Below are 24,855 nucleotides of genomic sequence, written 5' to 3'. Positions count from 1 at the left end.
GATGGATCTCCAGCCTGGACTATATAGTGAGTTCTGGGACAGCCAGAGCTACATAGTGAGACTGTTTCCAGGGAACACAACAACAAATAAAACACATTTGGAGCAATTATCAGCCCTTTCAATATAAAGGTTATACTGCCAGAGAGATATCTCAGCAGGTCAGAGCACTTGCTGCTTTTGTAGAACACCTGGGTTCAGTTCTAGCAACCACATCACGGCCACCTAAAAAGTCAGGTCCAGGGAATCTACTTACACCCCTCTCTGTCTCTCTTTCTCTCTCTGTTTCTCTCTCTCTCTCTCTCTCTCTCTCTCTCTCTCTCTCTCTCTCTCTCTCTCTCACACACACACACACATACACGTTAATCTTAAGTGAAAATTTACTAAAGACTTCTATCTTAGGGTTTTACTGCTATGAACAGACAACACCATGACCAAGGCAACTATTATAAGGACATTTAATTGGGGCTGGCTTATAGGTTCAATTCATTATCATCAATGTGGGTGCATGGCAGCATCCAGGCAGGCATGGTATAGGAGGAGCTGAAAGTTCTACATCTTCATCTGAAGGCTGCTAGGAGAACACTGGCTTCCAAGAAGCTAGGAAAAGGGTCTTAAAGCCCACACCCATAGTGACACACTTCCTCCAACAAGGCCACACCTCCAAATAGTGCCACTCCCTGGGCTAAGCATATTCAAATTACCACAACTTGTATTTTATTTATAAAAATCTTTCTAGATGGACATTACTTATTAAATAATTAACACAACATGCCCGGCAGTGGTGGCACACGCCTTTAATCCCAGCACTTGGGAGGCAGAGGCAGGTGGATTTCTGAGTTCGAGGCCAGCCTGGTCTACAGAGTGAGTTCCAGGACAGCTAGGACTACACAGAGAAACTCTGTCTCGAAAACCAAAAAAAAAAAAAAAAAAAAAAATTAACACAACATGTGATATATAATTATGACTTTTAAGATGAGGGTTTCTGTAGTCTGAGATGCCCTTGATTTCACTTTGTCATCCAGGCTAGCACTGAACTCCTGACCTACCTGCCTCTGTTTCTCAGGTGCTACGATTACAAGTGTGCACTATTGTACCCAGCCTTCAGTTATACATTTAAAATGTGGGAACTCAACTGACACGTACGTCGTCATTGCACATAGAGACAAACATTGTGTACAGCCAGTAGAACTAAGGACCGGGACTTAGGCGTTGCTTAATAGAGGAATTCCTGTTTAAGAGAATGTTTTTGCTGATGGGAAAAAGAAATCAAATATATCAAGTCATAATGACTTACAAAGCTATACTTTAGATGAACAAGAATTCTAAGGGTCTAAAGACAATCTCACTAAGGTTCAGATTAAATCAAAATATTAAAGTTCATTGAAGTGTAAAAACAACAATTCTTCAAATGTTCTTTAAATCTATTCCCAGAATAGTGAATTGATATTAAAGAATAAACACCAATGACTCACTAAGGTTATTCATGGTAGCAAGCATCAGCACGAGACATCGTTTGTTTCTCTTGTTGCTTCTATCACTGTAGTACCATTTAATCCAATGTTTTCTGGACCCATTTCAAACTAGTTAATATCTTAAAAAAATAAACTAAATATAAAGTTGGCTTAAGGCTCAGTAAACAATAACAAACATATAATATTTTTTCTCATAAACATATGATATTCAAAGTTGTTTTGTGAACTTGTTTCACATTACTCTGCTCTTCAGTTTTTTAATAGTAAGAAGACTCCAAAGAGATATCAAACAAAGGATGGCAATCCGCCTCGGAATGACTGAAACAGGGTTGGCTTTTTTATGATGAAAAACCTCTGAAAATAGATCTTTAGTTCTGGCAGCATGTTAGAGCAAATCTCAAAAACTCACATTTTCTTCAAAAAACTTCAGCTGCCGAGCTTTGACACTATACGCTGTATACTTGTCTCCCATGCGCTCCTGTAATCGTGCCTATTTGAGAAACAGGGAAGAAAATCAGTACATCAGTACACTACAGAAAAGTCATTCCAGTAATCGTTAAAACAAAGGTTTTCTCAAGTATCACACTGTAAGAACTAAGCTATTAGCCCATTTTCAGTGTGAGGTGTCTTTATTGCTCACCACTTCAGATGACCAGGGAGCTCTAAGCAACAAGCTGGCTGGCAGTTGACACCTGCTTGTCCCAAAACTGACTTGGGAAGCTGCACACAGTTGGCTGCATGACTGAGACTGAGTTCTCATCAGAAATGAGCAGAGGGGCAGTCTCAGGCCCCAGAGTATTCATTACATAAGCTGACCCAGTAAGATGGAGAACTGGGGGTGAAAGGAGGATGTTAGAGGATGGGAATTTCTTGGGTTGGGAACTTTAAAAACTGACAGATCAGCATGCCAGCCACTTCTACCTTTCTCTGTGTTTTGTCCCTTTTCATTGAGTTGCATATTAAACATGGCTTCATCTTCTCTAAGCTCTGATTTTGTTATCTTCCAACAATACCAAGGAGGAAACCATATGGGGAAATACTAGCAGTTCTGTTTACACAAAATGATTGTGTATGATCTATATACAAACTGCATGTGTTCAAACATGCCACTGTGCACATATAGAGATCAGAAGGCAGCTCCATGGAGTTGACTCTCTCCTTCCACCTCCACATGGCAAGAGCTTTTTCCTGCTAAGACATCTTGCTGACTTCAAAGCCAGAGGCTTAAGTAGGAGAACCTCAAGCTCGAGGCCTGCCTGAGTGACTTTGAAGGCAAGCAGAGGAACTTGGTTAGACTCAATCTCAACATAAAAAAGAGTGGGGCTTACGAAACCTGACTAGTAACCCCAAAAGAGCACGGTATATAGTGTATCTTATGATGTGTAAATGAATGATGCCTAAAATCAGAATGACACCCAATATGCTCAATGGATAGGACACAGATGCTGATATAATTCACTGAATACACATCATCACTTTGATGGTATGCTAGTAAAATTATGCAACCTGGAGGTGCAACCTGTTTCCTGAGTGCTGAAATTAAAGGTACGTGTCACCACCTTCCAGCTCCAAGTGCTATTTTATAAAACACACTGCTTAGACTCTTCAAAACTGTCAATGAGGCTAGGGTGCAGTTAAGTACTCACGTATCATGAATGTCTGAAGGACTATTGCAAGTTTTTTAAAAGATACAACTAAGTATAAGAATTGGGTCTACTGCTCATGGCAGCATAAGAAGCTCTGCAACTGGAAATGGGGAAAATTATGCCCAAACCCTACTGAAAAGGCAGGATGCTTGCCTAGGATGCACAAGGCCCTGGTTCTATCCCCAATACTAAAAAACAAAACAACATAAAACAAAACAAATAAACAAACAAAAAACAGCATTTACAGTCTAGAAATGGATCTAAAGGCACAGAATGTAGGACTGAATATTTACTCAAGGGCTACTGAGAGGCTCCGTGAGTAGACACTGCCACTGAAGCCTGACGGCCTGCACTGTATTCATGCCATGGTGTGCCACGTGTGCATGTGTGTTGCTATACACACACACAAAAATCTAATTTTAGAAAGAGACGACTCAGCAGTTAAGAGTACTTGTTCTTGTAGAGGACCTGTGTTCAATATCCAGTACGTACACGGCAGCTCACAGCTGTCCATAACTCCAGCTCCAGGGAATCAAATGCCCTCTTCTGACCCAGTGGGCACTAGGCACACACATGGTGCACAGACAAACATGCAAGCAGGTCATTCATACACATAAAAATGAAGTCTAAATAAAATTATTTTTTGGTTTTTGGTTTTTCTTTTTCTTTTTTCTTTTTTTGAATTATTTATTTTGTATATGTGAGTACACTGTTGCTGTCTTCAGACACACCAGAACAAGGAATTCGATCTCATTAAAGATGGTTGTGAACCACCATGTGGTTGCTGGGAATTGGACTCAGGATCTCTGGAAGAACAGTCAGTGCTCTTAACTGCTGAGCCATCTCTCCAGCCCTGGTTTTTGGTTTTTCATGGCAGGGTTTCTCTGTGTAGCTCTGGCTATCCTAGAACTTGCTCTATGAACTAGGCTGGCCTCAAACTCAAGAGATTCGCCTGCCTCTGCCTCCCAAGTGCTAAGAGTAAAGGTGTGTGCCACCACTGCCCAGCTCTAAAAAGTTTTTTAAAAATAAAAAAAAATTATTAAAAAATATTTATTCAAGCACATTTAACAAGGGCTGGAAAATTGGTGCAGTAGTTAAGAGAACTGGCTGCTCTTCCAGAAGACCCAGGTTCAATTTCCTCCAGAAGGCCACAACTATTTGTAATTCCATTTCCATGGGATCTGGTGCCTTCTTTCAACTCTCTTCCAAGAGCATCAGGAATAGAAGTGATGCAAAAACTTACATGCAGGTAAAACAATATATATATATATATATATATATATATATATATATAAAATAAAATATTCAAAGCTAAATAAAAATATCTTTAAAAAGAACATCAAATAAAATTTGGTAACAAGAGTCTTAGTATGTGAATCCCAGTAAACTGCCACCAAACCCTAACATAGGCCTTCTTGCTCCTAGGTGAAAGGCTATCTTTATGAGAAAAGCAGGCTATTTATTTATTTATTTATTTATTTATCTTGTTTGTTTGTTTGTTTTTCGAGACAGGGTTTCTCTGTGTAGCCCTGGCTGTCCTGAAACTCACAAGCAGGCTATTTATATATCTATCATTCTACTGCAAAATTGAAGCTAAAATCAGGAGTTTTCAGGTAAGAAGCAGGAGATTGTCTTCTGCCCAGCATATAGCCTACAGGATGAAGATCCGACACACACAGCAGCACTAAAAACAATGGGTTTCAATTACCTGTGCCCCAGACCAGAAAGTGATGATGCCATACTGGGCACAGCATGCCAAGAAAACCAGAGACTGCCGGGCGGTGGTGGCGCACGCCTTTAATCCCAGCACTTGGGAGGCAGAGGCAGGCGGATTTCTGAGTTGGAGGCCAGCCTGGTCTACAGAGTGAGTTCCAGGACAGCCAGGACTATACCCTGTCTCGAAAAACCAAAAAAAAAAAAAAAGAAAGAAAGAAAAGAAAGAAAGAAAGAAAAAAAGAAACCAGAGACTACTACTCCATTCTCCTCCTCCTCCAGCCTACTGTCCCTGACCATTACCACCCCCAACCACTCTCCTGCTCTCTCCTGTCTCTTTTTCAGACTGATCTTTATGTTACCCAGCTGCTCTGAAAGATCTCCTGCCTCAACACTCCTGAGTATCTGCAAGCTGATGGTACTTTGTAATTTTAAAATATTGTATTGTTCTTGCTATAGTGCAATTACAAATGGTTGTGAACATTCACAAAGTTTTAAACAGATTAATCAAGAGGAAAGATTCAGAATATAAAAATTAGAAATTAAAATGGAGATATTACCTTCAATTCTAACAAATGAAAACATTACAACAACTAAAAATGATTGTATAGCAACCAATTTTATAACCTAGTTGAAACTGAGAAATTCCAACAAGAGTGTCAAAAAACAGAAAATCTGTATAGGCTCGTAAATAGTCTAAGAGTTGACTCAAACATTGCTAGACATTAGGAGAAACATTTGCAAATCTTACATCTGATGAGAGACTTGAATCCAGAATATATAAAAAGTCAATAATTTAAAAGTTATTAGCCCAAGTTTAAACATTTCTCCAAGGAAAATATGTAAATAGTTATAAAGTATATGAAAATATACACACCACCAGTAGTCATCAGGATAATGTAAGGCAAATTTACAATGAATACCCACTAGAATGTCTACAATCAAAGAGACAATAACAATTATTGTCAAGGCTGTGGAGAATTTGAAATGTACTGGTGAGTGTATAAAATGGTGTAGTCACTTTATGGCACAGACTGGAAATTGCTCAAACATTTCAATATAGTTACTGTATGATCAAGCAACACAAAAACTTGTGTTTAAACCATACAAATATCCATGAGTTAATAAGTAAACAAAACGCACAGGATAACATATTTGGTCATGAAAAAGATTGAGTATTGATTCATGTTACAACACGGATGTTATAACATTACAGAGAGAAAGAAGCGAAACACAAAGATCACTTCTATGTGATACCATTTATACAAGTTGTCTCTTTGTGGCTACTTAGGGATGGATGAGGACTCAGGAGACACTGTGGAACACTGCTAATGATATAAGGTTTCTTCTGGGAGCTGTGAAAATGTTTAAACAATGATTGATTGTGCTGATGACTGGACATGGAAAATCACTGAAATGTGTGCTTCAATAGGCAAGTTGCATGGTACATAGATTATATTTAAAAAGAAACTTTAAAAATCTATAACTTAAGCACCTTGACACAGCTTCCGACACTTACCTCTCTCTCCAACTCATCTTCTTCTTCCAAAAGATCATATACCTGCTCTAAAAGCTGAACCCCCAGGCCCTGGATTACATCAGCTCTTAAGACTTCAACTATTCTCCTGATCTTCTCAGAACCTGGTATGATACCTAAAAATGCAGCAACAAGAATGAAAAATAAATACCACTACAGTAAGAACAATACAATATTTTAAAATCATAAAGCAATTATTTCACTTTAACAAGAATTTGGCTTAATGAGTTCATTTATATACTTTCTCCTCAGCTGGGCGTGGTGGCCCACGCCTTTAATCTCAGCACTCAGGAAGCAGAGGCAGGTGGATCTCTCTGAGTCCAAGGCCATCCTGGTGTACAGAGCAAATTCCTAGAACAGCTGGGGCTGTGTAGCAAAACTTTGTTTCCAAAAGAGTAAACAAAAAACAAAACAATAAACCCAAAGTACCAAACAAACAAACAAACAAAAAAGCAAAAATACTCTTTTCTCTTTTATTTTAAAAATTTCTTAGTTGACATACAATACTGTGTTTCATTGACATTTGTATATAGATACATTATTTACTTTGGTCATAATTATCCTCTATGATAGCTCCAGCCCTTCCCATCAGTCATCAGTCCCCTTCCTCAATTCAAATAATCTGTCTACTTTCTTGCATGTCTATTTTATTATGTTACTCAGTTTTGTCTGTCTGAGTCAGGGCCTTTTTTGTTATTCCCCTTCCCTTCTCCCTCTCGCTTCAGCCCCGCTCACTCTGACACAAAGGTTTTATTTATTTATTATATGTAAGTACACTGTAGCTGTCTTCAGACACCCTATAAGAGGGCATCAGACAGATCTCATTGCAGATGGTTATGAGCCACCTTGAGGTTGCTGGGATTTGAACTCAGAACCTTGGGAAGAGCAGTCAGTGCTCCCAACTGCTGAGCCATCTCTCCAGCCCCTGAGTCAAGGTCTTATTCTATAGCCCAGGCAGGCTGCTGATTCTAAGTGCTGCTCCTGTCTTACCCTGCTAAGTATAGGAATTACAGATATGAGCAACCTTGCCTAGCTCATTTATATAGGTTTTTTTAAAAAATATTTATTTATTTATTTTTAAAGACTTATTTATTTTATATATGTGAGTACACTGTAGCTGTCTTCAGACACACCGGAAGAAAGCATCAGAACCCATTACAGATGGTTGTGAGCCACCATGTGGTTACTGGGAATTGAACTAGGACCTCTGGAAGAGTAGTCAGTTTTTTTAACCACTGAGCTATCTCTCTAGCCCTTAAAAATATTTATATTTAGTTTATATATATAAGTGTTTGTCTGCATGTATGTCTCTGTACCACATCTGCAATGTCCACAGAGGCCAGAAGAGCCTCAAATTCCCTGGAACTAGAGTTACAGACAGTTGTAGCTTCCATATGGGTGCTAGGAATTGAACACAGGTCCTCTGGAAGAGCAGCAAGTGCTCTAAACCACTGAGCCATCTTTCTGGCCCCATATGCTAGTATTTAAAAAATTCTTTTACGAGGGTGCTAAGAATGGATGGAAGCCAAGCCTTTGCACATGTTAGATGAAGTGTCCTACCAGTAAGCTACATCTCTAGTATTTTAGTAACTAAAAACAGTCATTAAGCTTCATGCTATCATCTCCAAAATCTAAAAAATCTAACTTAAAGAATTACTAATTAAATATCCAATAAAAGTAAATATATATATATATGTATATATATATGATAAAAAAGAATTACTAATTAATTTAATTGTCTAACATGAAAATTCACATTAAAAAGTTCAAATATTTTATGCAATGTTATAAGGCTTATTGGATTATTTATATTTATTTTAAAAAATAAATTTTCAAGAGCTGGGGAGATGGATCAGTGGTTAAGAGTACTTGTTCTCCTAGAAGACCTAGATTCAATCCTAGCACCCACAGCAAGTGGCTCACAACCATCTGTAACTCCAGCTCCAGAGAATCCAGTGCCTCTAGTCTCCATGGGCACTGCACATGCATATTCATGTATTCACATGCACACATCCACAAATGGTAGCAAATGCCTAGAATTCCAGTTCTTGACAGGCTGAGGCCAGAGGATCAGGGATTCAAAGCTGTCCTCAGCTACAGAGCAAGTTTGAAGTCAATCTGAGTTACATGAGACACTGCCTCAAAAAAAAAAACCCAAAATATAAAGACATATAAATTTTCATGAAACTATTGGAATATGTCTATTGACTATAAAAGATACCTTTTGCGTAGATATCCAAATGAAAAGGTAAAGATAAAACAACTTGCAAGTATTAGCTTTGTTCTCCACTCTGTATCTGCTTTGCTGCTGGGAAAAAAATCAACTACTCACCTGTAGGCAGCTCTGTACAGTGGGCTTCTGCCTCTTCTGCAACCTTGCCATGAAGCACCAGTGTGTCTCGATACTTGCGATGAAGTCTGAATTCTGATCCTGGGTTTAGTACCTGGAGATCTTCACAACTCTCTTTAGCTTCCAGCCTCAGAGTCTGAGTCATCAGCTGCACCAAGTCTTTCATCTCATTTGTATGACTTCTCCTGAGGGAAAAGCCTCCTTAGTATTTATTCAACTTCATGATAAAAGTTAAATGTGAAATGACCTTTAGGGATCTAAGCTTGCAAATGCCCAGCAGGTAACTGCGATCTCCTTGCAAAATACTTCCTGTCGATGTGAAGGCATCGACAGGAAGGCAATGATGAATACAATCGATAGATGATTTTGGAAAGGAGTCCAGTTTTTAGCCTAAGGACAGAGCACATGCATCTCACAATACGGAACAAAAGCTAGGCAGAAGCTAGGGCCAAGGTCCAACAGAAGGCACGAGGAGTGCTGGAAAGGAGAGGGCCAGGAAGAGGCAGCCCAGCTTTGCATACAACTTCCTCATAGCCATTTCCAAGTGACTTAAATCTACACAAGTATAAAAGTCAAGAATAGTCAGAGAAACACAGAAACACCAGCCACAGAGAGCTAAAATTCACCAGGTGTACTCCAAACTGAAAAGAATAGGAGAGACCACCCTTGTGAAAGAAAAAAAAATGAAATTTATAGAAACAAACCCAGAATTGACATGTGATGAATGTATAGATGAGAACATAGGACATTAAAGAAGGTATTATAAATATCCTTCATAGGCTACAAAAGAGAAAAACATTAACATGCTAAGGGAGAAGTACGGAAGACATACAATAAAATAGGCATGCATCACACACCAGAAATGAAAATATAATGTGTTATAACGAACTAGACAGAGAACAAGTGAGTTAGCTCAAAGATAAAGCAACAGAACCTATTGAAATAGAACAAAGAGAAAAGTGGAAGAACAATCAGAGCATCACAGAGACTGCGGACATGTATAGCAATCTAATATAAATGTACTTAGAAATCCTAGAGAAGGGTGAGAGCCTGTCTCAAAAAACAAAGAATCCCAGGGAAGGAAGGGAGGGGAGAGTGTCAAAAAAGCTATAAGGAAAGAAAGAGGCAACACTGATAAAAACTACAAACTTGTAGGTCCAAGAATATAGGCTAAGAATTCTGAATGAAAATTATATTGTTCACGGAAAATAAATCCTTTTTAAATTTTTTAAAAATTATTTTATGTCTATAGGTGTTTTGCCTGTATGTATATATACCACATCCATGCAGCGCCCATGGAGGCCAGAAGACAGTGTGGGATCCCCAGGAACTGGAGTTACTGATGGTTGTGAGATGTCATTTGGGTGCTGGGAAGTGATCCCAGATCCTTCAGAAGAGAAGCCATCCCTTAGCCACCGAGCCATCCCTCTGGTCCCTCATAGAAGATATATTTTAAGCGCTAGCACGTACCACAGCCATTCCACACATAACCAAGTAATATCATGATAAGTCCTACAGGTAGGAATACTTTTTAGACTCAGTTCAAAGAGAACTGAGACAGAAAACCAAGAACTTACCCCTCCCTGGAATCTCCATCTGATTTATCAGTTGAGCTTGTAGAAGAACTTAACTCATCCTCAGACAGACCATGTATCAGTCTCTTCTCCTATTAGTATTGAGAAAGAACAACAAAACCAGGATGTAATACTCAAAAAATTTTAAGGGCTATAATTAGACACAATGTACCTTGTATATAATTAAAAAGGAGAAACTAACAGAAAACTTGAAGCTAATTTATTCAACTGATGTCACAGTTCACATACAGAGTTGACAGTTTAAGATTGAAGAACACCAGGTTGAAGCTTTTCAAGACGACAGTCTCGGTTATCAAGATATTTCCTTTGTAGAGAGAAATGGATGGCTGTTCTGACAGTTCAATTTTCAGGCAGGGGGCTTACTCCAGAAGGAATGCTGGCATTTTTAATGTGACAATGCCACCTCAACCAGGCAGTTTCCACCTGCTCCTATGTGAGATTACTACAGTTCTTTACAGGGTTACTAGTTTAATTCACATAAATCTTACAGCTTCAGAAAGTACAGATGTCAATTAGTGAAGTAACTGAATGATACTGTAAAAAATACAGCCAGCTGTGGTGGCTCAGACCTAACCCCAGTGCTCAGAAACTGACGAAGAAGGATTGCAGTAAGTTCCAGGCTGGCTAAGGTTCTATACAGTAAATATGAGAAGACTCTATCTCAAAAACCTTAGTAATTTGACACAAATAGGAAACTAAAGATTAATGATTAGCAAACAAGTTAAAAAAAAATCTGGCCAAACCGATGGGATATTTATTGATACAGAAAAATAGAGCTGCCTACTGGGAGCTCTTAGCATGGCCTGGAGGTAGAAGTCTGGGATCTCAGTCACTTCAGAAGCTGAGGCAGGAAGATCATAAGTGCCTAGAATGGGCTACACAGTGAATATAAAGTCACCCAGTGACTTTTTAAGACTGTCTCAAAATAAAACTAGAAAAACCTCAGCGGTAGTACACTTGCCTACCATGTGTGAGGCCCAATAACAAACAAACAAATAAATAAACAAAAAAGATAAAGAGAAAGAGATAACTCCCTAGGAAAGGATTCTGACTAAATTTCTAAGTGTTAACAAGAATGCCTGGGAATGTCATTAGTTTAGCAGCTAAGAGGATTGATTGTCATTCCCCAGCACCCACATGGATAACTCCAGTTCCAGGGGATCTTGTGGCCTCCATGGGCACCAAGCAGGCATGTAGTGAACAGATATACATGCAGGCAAAATACCCATAAACATTTTTAAGAATGTATACCTTGAATGAGTTAATCATAATCCTTTTAATAATTATTTATGAGTTCCTTTCTTTTTGGGCGGGGGGGGTGGTGTTTGGTTTTTTTAACACAGTATTTCTTTTCTTTTCTTTCTTTCTTTTTTTTTTTTTTTTTTTTGTTTTTCGAGACAGGGTTTTTCTGTGTAGCCCTGGCTGTCCTGGAACTCACTCTGTAGACCAGGCTGGCCTCAAACTCAGAAATCCACCTGCCTCTGCCTCCCAAGTGCTGGGACTAAAGGCGTGCGCCACCACCGCCTGGCATCACAGTATTTCTCTGTGTAGCCCTGGCTGTCCTAGAACCCAATTTGTAGATCAGGCTGGCCTCAAACTCAAGATCATCTGCCTCTGCCTCCCAAGTGCTGGAATTAAAGGCATGCGCCTCCATGCCAAGCTATGAGTCTCAGTGTGCTGTTCCCACCTCCCCCCTACCCCCCAGCAAGCAAGGCTTTAATCTTTCCCTTCTCTCTTACTTACTTAATAATAAGTAAAAGAGAGAGCTATGTATGGTTGCTAATGCCTTTCTTTATCCCAGAAATTGGGACACTGTGGTGGTTTGAATAGGAATGGCCCTCTTAGGCTCACAGATTTGAATGCTTAGTCACCAGGGAGTGACACTATTAGGAGGTGTGGCCTTGTTGGAGTAGACTTGGCTTTGTTACAGGAAGTGTATCACTGGGGGTTGAGGGGGGGGTGGGCTTTGGAGTTTCAAATGTTCAAGCCCAGCCTAGTGTCTCACTTTCTTCCCACTGTCTCTGAATCTGGATGTCGAACTCTCAGGTCCTCCAGCAGTATGCCTGCCTGTGTGCCACCATGCTCCCCACCATTTCTTTTCTTTTCTTTTTGTTTTTTTTGGTTTTTTTGGTTTTTTTTTTTTTTTTTTTTTGTTTTTGGTTTTTTGAGACAGGGTTTTTCTGTGTAGTCTTGGTTATCCTGGAACTCACTCTGTAGACCAAGCTGGCCTTAAACTCAATGTCTCCTGCCACTGCCTCTGGAGTGCTGGGATTAAAGGTGTGTGCCACCACTGCCCAATGAAATGCTTTCCTTAGAGTTCCCAGGGTCATGGTGTCTCTTCACAGCAACAGAATATTGGAGACAGTAAGACAGCAGAATCAAGCGTTCAAGGTCATCCTGGGCTACACAGCAAGATTTTACCTTAAAAAGAACTGAGTAGTACAGTAGTGTATGCCTGTGTTCTAATACCTAGAAGGTGGAGGCAGGAGGATCTGGAGGTCATCCCTAGCTACATAGTAAATTCCAGGTCAGCCTATGCTACTGAGACCCTGACTCCAAGAAAGAAGAACTTGGTCAGCAATGCCCATAAACAAAATGCTGATATCTGTTAAGCTTACTTTATTAGGTTTGCCAGGAATAGACATACCTACCTTTTCCCCCAGGAGTGTTTGATTCACTTGAGTGATATTGCAGTCAGAAGAGAATCGTTGAACAGGGATGAGTTGGTCTTCTTCCTGCGGTTTCACTGGCTCCACTGCACTTGGCATCCTCTGAACTGCAGGGCCTAAAAATATGAATACCTCAGTAGTTGTTTGTAGTAGGCTGGACTCAACTAAGGAGGACTTTGTACACAGTACAGAAGATACCACAGAAAGAGTAAACTAGAGTAACCCATAAAGCATATTCCTCATTATTCTGGTATCTGTCACTTTACCCCAAATTTAGTCCTGGGTTTACCAGCTCTGGACCTTGGGCAAGTTATTTAATGTTCTGGAACCTTAGGGTAACAGCCTACCTTTGGGGGAGACTAAAAATACAAAATAAAATACTTCCCTTAACACCTTTACCATAATGGTGGAGACACAGTCTCATTTAATAAAGAAAAAGTGGTAACATAACTTTTAGATGATGGTAGTAAGAAAGACCCCTAGAGGGGCTGGAGAGATGGCTCAGCAGTTAAGAGCACTTGACACTCTTGCAGAAGACTTGAGTTCTGTTGCCAGCACAGACATGGCAGCTTACAACCATCCCTAACTCCAATTTCAGGTAAGTCAATGCTTTCTTCTGACCTCTATAGACACTAGACAGACATGTGATCTACATACATGTAAGCTAAACTCTCATACATATAAAATAGCTATTAAAAGCAATTAGAACAATTAAGAAATAATTTTAAAAATATAATTTTCCATAGAGCCAGGTGGCACATGCCTTTAATGCTAGCACTTAGGAGGCAGTGGCAGATGGATCTCTGAGTTCAAGACAAGCCTTATCTACACAGCAAGTTCTAGGCCAGCAAAGGCTTACATAGCAAGATCCTATCTCAAAAAAACAAAACAAAAACACTAGCCCAGCGTGGGTCCCTGACAAGCAGAGTCTAGAAGGGAAAACAAATTAAACATTTACCTGATTTCCAGCCTAAGATTTCAAAGTTCAAAGCCTTCTGGCTTGCTTGCTGTCTCTCTCTTTCTGTCCCTCTCTGTGTCTCTCTCTGTGTATCATTTCTCTCTCTCAAATTTATCATTTGTTTGTCTTAGATTTTAATATTTTAAATTTTTTAAAAATTTTATTTTCTGTGTAGGAGTGTTCTGCCTGCATGTATATATATGCACCATGTGTGGACCTGGTGCATACTGAGGTAAGAAGAGGATGTCAGATGCCCTGGAACTGGAGTTACAGATGGTTGTGAGCTACTGTGTAGATGCAAGAGCAATAGTGCTATTAACTGCTGAGCATCTGTCTAGTCCCTGGCTCTCATTTTAATCTGCTTTCTCTGATAGTTAGTAAAGAGTCAGCACTCTACAATATTTTATAAGGCTTATCTAAGAAAATTTAAAAACTCTTCCAAATTCTTTTTCCAAATAGATTATTGCTGCTTCAAAGCTTGTACAGCTAACAACCAGAGCCAGTGCTTCTTACCAGCCATCAACAACCACAGAGATAAGGGCATCAACTTCACCTGAGGGGAGCATCTCTTCCCGTGACTGTTTTAGTCGTCTCCTCTCTCTGGCTGATAATGGTCGATCCTTTGAAAGAAAGTTATGGAGTTATTCCTGTGTCTACTCACTATCACTGTAGCAATGCATGATGTATCATCTGACACTGCTAAAGGCCTCCCACTGGTCTCTTAAGGAGCAGAAACCATGTTGCTGCGGAGTTTAGTACACATAAGTGTTACAGCTATTAGGAAATGATCACACTGGCTTCTGGAAGATGCTCCTGTATAGGAGAATAAGAAGATGCTTTTGTATTTCTTATATTGAGAATTCACTGCAAGTGACTATCTTTGGAACTTTGAAATGGATATATATATATACACACATATATATGTATATATATACATATATATATATATCCAATGGATAGATAGATAGATAGATATTGGAGATATATATATATATATATATATATATATATATATATATCCATTTCAATCAAAGTTAATGCCATGAAAGTGCAAATAATGTCTCTTCTAGAATTGGTAAAGTGTGACTAATATGTTTTAATATGAACCTCCACAGTATACACAGCTTTTATAATCCAAAGCTTTATAAGAAGTATTTTTTAAACCCAGCACACACTTATACAAACCTTTGATGATACTGTTGAATTGGTCCTTGAACTGTTTATTGACCTAGCCACAGGTCCACTCTGGTTTCCATCATTTTGCTGTGTTGGTATGATATCAACTTTCCCAATACCAGGGTGAGAAGGCAAAAGCCGAGGGGGTAATTCTTGGAACTTAAGCAATATAAAGAAAGGGAGTTTATCAGTTCCATATACAGCCATTTCTAAAACTTCCCATTGGCAAGTCCCTTACATTCACCAGTGATTTATCCTTAAAATGCTTAAAGCATTTAAAATTTTTTGAAAAGGAAGGTCTCATGTCTCTCCGGCTACTCTCAATCTGACTATATGTAGGCAAGGATGAACATTACTTTCTTATTTTCATATTTATATATCCTAAATGTTGGGATCACAGGTGTGTGCCACCACGCCTTGTTTACTTGGTGCTAGGGAGCTGAACACAGGATTTCATGCATGCCAGGTAAGCACTCTACCAACTGCGCTACATCTACATTTTCAAAAGCGAGGCCTGGTTGTGTATGCCATGATGCTTGTGCTATGGAGATGCTGCCAAAAGTGAATGGTATCGATACAGGAGGTACTCAGGGCTGGGACTATAGCTTACTGGTAGAGTGCTTCTACAGCATGCACAAGACCCTGGGTTCATTTCCCAGCACTGTATAGAGAAATATATATATATGGTCAAGGAAATATATAAAAAGAAAAGGTTTAGCAACAGAGCACAAAAGTACAAACAGCCCATCCCTTTAACTTGCAAATAGCCCACTCATTCCTGCTGTATTCCCAGCTCGCTGACATCTGAAAGCATTATTAAGCATCTTACCCTGGCCCAGCTTCTCCATCCACTCTTTACATGTCTTATGCACTTTTTGGCAACTGCTAACTATTCTAAACAAAAGTCAAGCTTCCCAGAGTCTGTCTCCCAAGCAGCACAATGATTCATTGGAAAGAGATTGCTGACCTGGCTCTTTGTCTGACTATGGTCAGTTTGTTCCCTTTTCTTCTGCCTTCGCTGCCGGGACAAAGAAGGTTCAGACACAGAGCTGTGTGGCTGCAATCTTGGGTGGATGCTGTCCTGATTTTCTATAATATATCCGCCAGTAATTTGATCCTTAAAAGCAACAAAATGAAAGAAACATACACAAACTACACAGAGCAACAAAACAGTCTTTGGAATGTCAAATGCCAAACTCTCCACACTTACTTTTGGAATTGCAAAATGAAGGACTAGAGAGAGAGTTCAGCACCCAAGAGCACTAGCTGCTCTTCCAGAGGACCTGGGTTCAATTCCCAGCACCCACACGGCAGCTCACAACCTTCTGTAACTCTAGTTCCAGGAGATCCAATGCCGTCTTCTGGCCTCCATGGATACTAGACACACACCTGGTGCACAGGCAACCATGAAGGTGAAACATCTATCACATAAATTTGGAAATAATTTTAATTATAAAATAGAAGTAAGAAAGCACTCTCTCAAATGAATGCTTATTTTTACAGGAAATGATGACATTTATTAACCAAATGTTCTGGTTTTTACTCTCTTGACACAAACAAAAACAATTACTATAAATAAAATGCTTAGAAATAAATTTAACAAAAGAAATATAAGACTAAGTTTTGCGATGTAGCTCAATGGTAGAGTACTTGCCTAACATGCCTAATGTTCTAGGTACAATCACCAGAACTAAAAAAAAATTAAATAAAAGAAAAAAAGACAACCAATAGAATGGGAGACAATACTGTCAAATCTTGTGTCTTATAGAGTATAGTATCTAAAATAAAGAACTCTTTCAATTTGATAATAAAAAAGATAATCCAATTAAAAAATAGGCAACAACAGGCAATGGTGGTACATACTTTTAATCCCAGTACTTGGGAGGCAGAAGTAGGCAGATCTCTGTGAGTTTGAGTCCAGGACAGAGAACTCTTGTCTCAAAAAACAAATATAAATATATATATATATATATATATATATATATATATATATATCCCTATCTTCATATCCTATCCTTTGGAGCTATAGAGATGGCTCAATGGTTAAGAACAGTAGCTGCTCTTCCAGAAGTCCCTAATTCAATTCCCAGCAACCACATAGTGGCTTACAACCATCTATAATGGAATTTGATGCCCTCTACTAACTTTCAGGTGTACATACAAATAGAGTGCTCATATAAATAAAAAAAATAATTTTTAAAAATTGGCAACAAGGGGCTAGAGAGATGGTGCAGTGGTTAAGAGCACTTAAACACACACACACACACACACACACACACACGCAGACAAACACTCATACACATAAAATAAAAATAAACATTCAAAAATTTGCTAATGATTCTGTGCATACTCTTTCTCTAAGGAAGTAAACAAATGACCAGTGCATGTATAAAGACTCTCACTACATGAGTAGACAAGGAACAAGTCAAAACCACAGTAAGGGGTCTGGGAGATGGGCCAGTGGTGCACAACACATACTGTTCTTCCAGAAGACCTGAGTTCAGTCCCGAGCATCCACATCAGGTAGCTCACGACAACCTGTAACTCCTGTTCCAGGGGATCTGATGTCTCCGGCCTAACAGGACATCTGGTCTCATGTGCACATATCCATGCACATACATACATAATTTAAAAATAATTATAATAAAATCTAAAACAAAGCACATTAAGACTCTACTACAGACCCTTTAGGCCAACAGTTATAACTGCAGAACTGGACAACAGGGCTGGGGATGTAGAACAGTGGGAGAATATTTGCTTAGCATGTACGAAGCACTGGAGTTGATCACAGACTTAAAAAAAAAAAAAAAAGACAACAAGTCCTGACAAAAACCCTGGAGAAAGTAGGACCCTACCACAGCTGCTTTGGAAAATAGCACTGCAGTCTCTTAAGAAGTTAAACATGGTGAGGCTACTAGAGAGATGAGATGGCTCAGTGGTTGAGAGTGCTGGCTGCTCTTTCAAAAGTCCCAGGTTCAACTCCTGCCATCTATATGACAGCCCACAGCCAGCTATAACTCCAGTTCTAGGAGATCTGATGCCCTCTTCTGGCCTTCACAGGCAACAGCCACAAAAGTGATACACAGAGATAGATGCAGACAAAATACCCCTACTCACAAAATAAATATTTAAAAATATTTAAATAAATATACATACAGTAAGATGTTTCAGCGAATAAAAGCTTGGCCATGAAAGCATGACGACCTGATTTTGATCCCTGAACCCATATAAAAGCAAAGAAAATCAACTCTATAAAGTTTTTCACACACATACCATGGTGTCTGTGCTACCACCACACACGCACATGCGCGCACACACACACACACACACACTGCTGGTGAGATGACTCAATGAGTAAAGGCACTTGTCACCAAGCCTGACAACCTGAGTTCAGTCCCCAGAACCCACACAGTGAGAGAGTCAACTCTCATCAGTTGTCCTCTGACCTCCACTTGCACACCATAATACACACATGTTCCACATACACACATACATGCACACAAAATAAATGAAGTTTTAAAATCTTATTTAAATACAGACAGACAGACAGACAGACAGACACACACACACACACACACACATACACACACACACACACACAGTGAGCTGGAGAAATGACTCAGGGGTAAAGAACACTATCTGCTTCTCCACAGGACCTGAGTTCAATTCCTAGTATCCACCTGGTGGCTCACAACTGTCGGTTAACTCCAATCCTAGAGGATCCAACATCCTTTTATTGCCTTTTTGGGCATTGCAGGAAAACAACCACACACATAAAACCAAAATTTTAAAAAGAAACATAAACACAAATATTCATAGCAGGGATAGAAATTTAACTCAGCAATAGAAAACTTGCCTAGCCTAGCATGTGCAAAGCCTTGAGTTCAATCTCTAATATCACACATGCACACACACACACACAAAATTCAAAACATTATATATAGATACACACAGGGGGATATACTTGACAATAAAAAACATATTGGCACATGCAACACCATGGACAAACTTTGAAAACAAACATTACATAAGCTAAAAGAAACCAGACATAAAAGGCCATGAGCCATATGCTTCTACTTACCTATGGACAAATGTTGTCATAGGCCGAGAATGAGGACAAATGGGGAGTGACTATCACTGTGCATGGTTTGGTTGGCTCATGGTTATTGTTTATTTTATAGATGATATATTATTATTCTACTGTAAATCTGCACAAGAATAGCTGATTTTTCTGACATAGGCAGAGTATACCAACATCTTTGGTTTTTTTCAAATAATTAAACAATTAAGATTTATTTATTTTATAGGTATGAGTATTTTGTCTGCTATGTGTATGTGTAGCACATGCATGCTTAGTACCCATGGAGAATCTCCTAGAACTGGAGCTATAGATGGTTCTAAGCCACCATGGGGTGCTGGGAACCAAGTCCAGGTCCTCTGCAAGAGTAACAGGTACTCTGTAACCATATTTCCTATTTTTCTCATGGAAAACCATTCCTCCTGTGTATCACTCACCTGGTCTGGCTTTTGGTCTTTATTTGAGGGATACAAAGGCTTCACCAGTTCACTCCCTTGCCCATCACCACCATCAGAGGACCATCTGGGAAGGAGATGTTCAGGCTGATCACTGAACTTGGTATTGCCCTGTAGCCTATCATTCTCTTGAGAAACACTGCACTGACTGTCTACTTCATTAGAGGCATCCATGTGTGGTGGCTGGCTCTCCTGAACTACGCCATCGTTTGCTGAGTCCCTCCTTTCTGCAGGTAAGATATTGATATTTATCCTACTGATTGTGGCACATGACTCTGCAGTATTGTTCATGTCTTGTTTGCCAGTGTGACCTTCAAGACTAGCCGGTGATTTCAAAGGACCAATGTCCACTGGTTTCTCTTGGGACAAACATTTATCTTCACCCTGGGTGAAAAGATATTCTTAAGTTATTACAGTACCTCAGACCATATACAAAAATAAACTCAAAATGGAACAGCATCTTCCTTAAAAAGTTAAACACAGAATTATCACTTAGCTCTTCTGAGAATGACCACTTGCCAATTCTACTTTTTGGCAAGCACTCTAAATAAATCAAAGCAGAAACTCAACCTGTGGACCAATGAGTCTAGCATCATTATTCAATAAAGGGTGCACATAGTGGCACACATCAGTAATCCTAGCACCTGAATGGGGTGCCTAAGTAGGACTGTCATGATTTGAGGCCAGCCTGGGTACACTGTAATTTCCAAGCTATACAGGGCAAGACACAATTTATAAGAGAAAAAAAAGCTGAGAGTGGTAGCATATGTCTTTAACCCAGGACTCAGGAGGCAGAAGTAGGCAGATCTCTATGACTTCAAGGACAATCTGGTCTATATACAGTTCCAGGACAGCAGAACTAAATAGTAGAGACCCTGTCTCAAAAATAAAAAGAGAGAAAGAAGAAAAAGGTAGAAACAATGGCAAATCAATGGATAAAATGTGATATAGACATAAGATCATAAGACCATACTCTTTAGTCCCAGCACTTGGCCAACAGAAGCAGGATCTCTGAGTTTGAGGCAACCTGGCCAATAGAGCACAGAGCTACAGACAGAAAAATCAAATAAACAAATGAGCAAAAACAAACAAACATTTAGATAATCTATGTATATAATCTAAAGGAGGAAAATTCAGAGATATATGAAATAGAAGTTTCTAGACTCTGAAGGTTGGGAGATTAGGTGTAGTCCTTAAGCAGCACACAGCAAAAGCTATCAAAGTGGCAACCAGTCCCTCCTTCTTGCTCTAGTCTATGGCCTTTGTAAGATGTCCTCACAGGAGCTATCAAAAATGGCAGCTCCTGTCAAAATGGTGGCATCACAACACCTCCTCAGCCTGCAGCCTTTACTGAAGCTGTAGGGAATCACCTTTGCTGCCTCAGCCTACTGCCATCATAAGGAGCAGTCCATGTTGGTGACACCTTTTTTTGATCCCCAGTCTTGGTCAAACACCACTGCAGGAGCTGTCCACAGTGGCAGTACTTCCTCTCCAGCCTTCCCAGCAGCTCCACAGAGATGGTGCCTTAGCCAAAGCCGGCTGTAGCTGAGGACTTCCCACCCTAACCCATGGGCCCAACAAAGGGAAAGGGAGTGTGAAAATAAGCTACCAATCCCAGAGCAGAAAAAAAAAAATACCAATCCCTAACACCAACCCCTGATTTCCCCAAGCTCAGGACATGAAATCCCACCAATCCTCACTCTGGAAATCTCTGCCCTGAGAAGCTTTGTCCCCTAATAAAACTTATATAAGCCCTGCCCTTTGTCCAGTTCCCTGCTGTCTACTCCTGGGAACAGAGGACACCCATGCCTGGATTCATCCTTCTATACCCTGAGCCTTAAGTAAGTCTCTTAAATTAGATTTTCTGCCTGGTGTGACTCTTTCATTGGAAGAAGCCAAGAAGAAAAGAAGCAATGAGGAGAAGAGAAGAAGCCAAGGAGGAGCGAGGCTGAAGCTCCTGAGTTTCTGAGCTTAGCTGGGGATACCTTCCCCCCAGACTTGCAACACACCTCCGCTGAGGAGGCTTCCTCTTAGAGCTATGTGATTCCTGGGCTCCAGTGTCTCAGGATGACCTTCTTCTGGGTTACCTTTTCCCTTAAAGGTTTCTGGGCTTCCGAATTCCAGGTTACCCTTATAGCTTAATGAGTAAGGAGACTCTCTCAGCTCCATATGATAAAAGAATTTTTGAGGATGGTGATGACTGCATTACAACATTGTGAATATAATCAATGAACTGGACAATATGCTTAACAGTTGTTAAAATAGGGAGGGTAACAATGGCTCAGCAGGCAAGAGTAATTGCTGCCAAGCTTGATGACCTGAGTTTGACGACCTAGAACCCACATGGTGGAGAGAGAGAACCCACTCCTGCAAGTTCTCTGTCTCTGTTTCTATCTCTCTGTGTGTCTCTGTGTGTCTCTGTGTGTCTCTGTCTCTCTCTGTCTCTCTGTCTCTCTGTCTCTCCATCTCTCTCTCTCTCTCTCTCTCTCTCTCTCTCTCTCTCACACACACACACACACACACACACACACACACACACACAAAGAAATATTTTTAGTTGTTGAAATGAAGGGTCTGGGCATCCAGTTCTGTGATAGAGCCGCCCCTGCATAGCATGCACAGGGTTGTGGGCTAAAACCCTAGCATTGGTGGGGGGAGTTGGGGTTTAAAATGTGACCAAATATCTAAAATAAATGTCACCATAAAATTCCATGCACCACATGAACAGAATGAAGAAAACACACACAATCATCTCAATTGATATAGAAAACTGTTCTGACAAAACTCAGTACCCTTGCATGATTTGGAAAAACAAACCAGAACTAGAGGAAACTATCCTAAAATAGCAAGGCCATGTGTGGAAAGGCTAAACCGGAAATCATTCTTAGTGACTCCAAAAGCTTTCCCTTGAGATCAGGAATAAGGGAAGATGCTCACTCTCATTACAGACCAGGGACAAGCAGAGCCGCTCACCCTTGTTACTTCACTCGACATGTTGTAGACTAAGCAGTTAGGCAGAAAATAGAAATGGGGTGTTTGGATTAAAGGAAGATATAAAATTATCTGTCTGTAGGTAACATGATTTTTGTATGCAAAAGCCCTAAGGATTACACATACATGCTCCTACCTAGTGGAACTAATGAATCTAACCAACTTTTAACACACAAAAATTGGGCTGGAGAGATGGCTCAGCAGTTAAGAGTGTTGACTGCTCTGCCAGAGGTCCTGAGTTCAATTCCCAGCAACCACATGGTGGCTCACAACCATCTGCAATGGGATCCGATGCACTCTTCTAGTGTGTGTCTGAAGACAGTTGCAGTGTACTCATATAAATAAAAAATAAATAAGTCTTTAACACACAAAAATCAACACACAAAAGCAACTGTCCATCTTTATACTGAACAATGTTAAAAGTTAACTAAAAAAAATTCTGATTATAATTACACCAAAAATAATAAAATACCTATGAGATAAGTCTTGGATACCAAAGTCTAAGAAATATTACTGAAAGAAAGCAAAGATAAAGAAATAGAAAAAATACTTTCTGTTCCTAGATTTATTAATGTTCTAACAAAACAGGGAGTAATCTTCAAATTCAGTAAATACCTATAAAAATCCAATGACATTTTTCACCAAAACAGAAAACCTTATCCTAGAATTAAAAAGGAATCTTGAGATCCCAAATCAATCATGAAAAATAATGTCTGAGAAGGACTCATATTTCCTAACATCAAAACTCACTACAAAGGTAAAATCATCAAAGCAACACATCACTGAAACTAAGACAGACGTACTGACCGATGGTGTAGAATAGAAAGCCAAAGCACACCTCACATAAGGACCAAATGACGACGGACAGAGACACGCCATCGTGTAGTCTATTTGCTTTACTATAACTGAATACCAGGGTCTGTGTTTTGGTTTTGGTTTTTAGTTTGTTTGCTTGTTTTGTTTTTTTGATACATACTCTCTCTATAGAACCTTAGCTGTCCTGGAACTTGTATGTACACAAGGCTGGCTTTGAACTCACAGAAATCCACCATCTGAGCCTCCCCAGTGCTAGGATTAAAGGTATGTACCACCACGTTGAACAAGCCCCTGTAATATATATCATATATTACATCATATAAACCTTATTTAGTTCACAGTTCTGGAAGATGTGAAACCTGAAGTAAGGGGCAGAAGTTGATCGTTCCCTTATTACTGACAGAGTCATTGAAGTGTCCCAAGGTTTTACAGAGAAAGGAAAATATCCACAAGACAGTCAAGCTGGTTTTTAGGACAGTCCAATTCTCAAAAGCGGCCAATAATTGTCTCTTAAAGGTCTAGTTTCAACCCAAGACCTGGATCAATTCCTAATGACTCATGGGCATTTTGGAGGAACATAAAAAAAAAAACAAAAAAAAAACAATAATATCCACTATAGTCTTTTCAACAAACTGTGTTGAGAAAACTATGTATTTACATACAAAAAAAATTAAATTAGGCCACACGTAACTAACATCACAGTTTTAAAAAGTTGATTCCAACTGGATCAAAGCCATAAATGTAAGAGTTAAAACCCTGAAACTCTTCAAAGAGAACAGGGACCCAGGGGCTGTGGTGCACAACTTTAATCCTAGTAGAGATGCAGAGTCAGGCCATCTCTGAGTTTGAGGCCAGCCTGGTCTACAGAGCAGGTTCCAGGACAGCCAGGGCTACACAGAGAAACTGTTTCAAAAACCAAACAGGTTAAAATTCATGAAAATTAAAATTTTTGTGTATCGAAAGAGTAAAACAAGAAACCAAACAATGGAGAAAACCTGCAAATCATATGTCTGGAAGGATTAACAGCTCCAAAACACAGCAACAAATCAGATAGCCCAGGCTGTCCTGGAACTCACTCTGTAGACCAGGCTGGCCTCAAACACAGAGAGATCTGCCTGTCTCTGCTTCCCAAGAGATTAAAGGTGTGCACCATCACCTCCTGGTTGATATGATTATATTTACTAATAAAAATGAAACCAATAACATAGGAAATAATTCTTGAGAACATATAGAATTGAAAATGCAGAAGGATATAGTTGCTGCAGAAAACTGTAGTGCCTCATAAAGTTAAACACAGCATCTTCACCTGACCTAGCTTTTACACATAGGTAGACGGCTCAAAAAAAACTGAAAATGGTGCTCAAACACTGGTTCCTAAATGTTCACAGCAAGATCTGCA

General features: G+C 39.6%; 1 protein-coding gene across 5 annotated transcripts in view; it reads right to left on the bottom strand.

The window, feature by feature from the left end:
• Positions 1 to 441: 441 nt before the first annotated feature.
• The window catches only part of Nek4 (NIMA related kinase 4), a 38,042-nt gene continuing 13,628 nt past the window's right edge, over positions 442 to 24,855 (bottom strand). For 4 of the 5 annotated variants that reach the window (XM_076931352.1, XM_034499158.2, XM_076931353.1 and 1 more), the window contains 9 exons: positions 19,632 to 20,033; positions 16,084 to 16,233; positions 15,126 to 15,275; positions 14,494 to 14,560; positions 12,965 to 13,098; positions 10,296 to 10,384; positions 8,701 to 8,903; positions 6,351 to 6,484; positions 442 to 1,962 (listed from right to left, as the gene is read on the bottom strand). In XM_076931352.1, the coding sequence (XP_076787467.1) occupies positions 1,870 to 1,962; positions 6,351 to 6,484; positions 8,701 to 8,903; positions 10,296 to 10,384; positions 12,965 to 13,098; positions 14,494 to 14,560; positions 15,126 to 15,275; positions 16,084 to 16,233; positions 19,632 to 20,033 (1,422 nt within the window). In that variant the 3' untranslated portion in view covers positions 442 to 1,869. The remainder of the gene's footprint in view (positions 1,963 to 6,350; positions 6,485 to 8,700; positions 8,904 to 10,295; positions 10,385 to 12,964; positions 13,099 to 14,493; positions 14,561 to 15,125; positions 15,276 to 16,083; positions 16,234 to 19,631; positions 20,034 to 24,855) is intronic. The other variant, XM_076931350.1, reaches the window with a different exon arrangement.

The sequence above is a fragment of the Arvicanthis niloticus genome, chromosome 3, assembly GCF_011762505.2.
Source record: "Arvicanthis niloticus isolate mArvNil1 chromosome 3, mArvNil1.pat.X, whole genome shotgun sequence".
NCBI lineage: Eukaryota > Metazoa > Chordata > Mammalia > Rodentia > Muridae > Arvicanthis > Arvicanthis niloticus.
The sequence above is the reverse complement of the archived record's forward strand: the minus strand, read 5'-3'. Positions and strand labels throughout refer to the sequence as shown.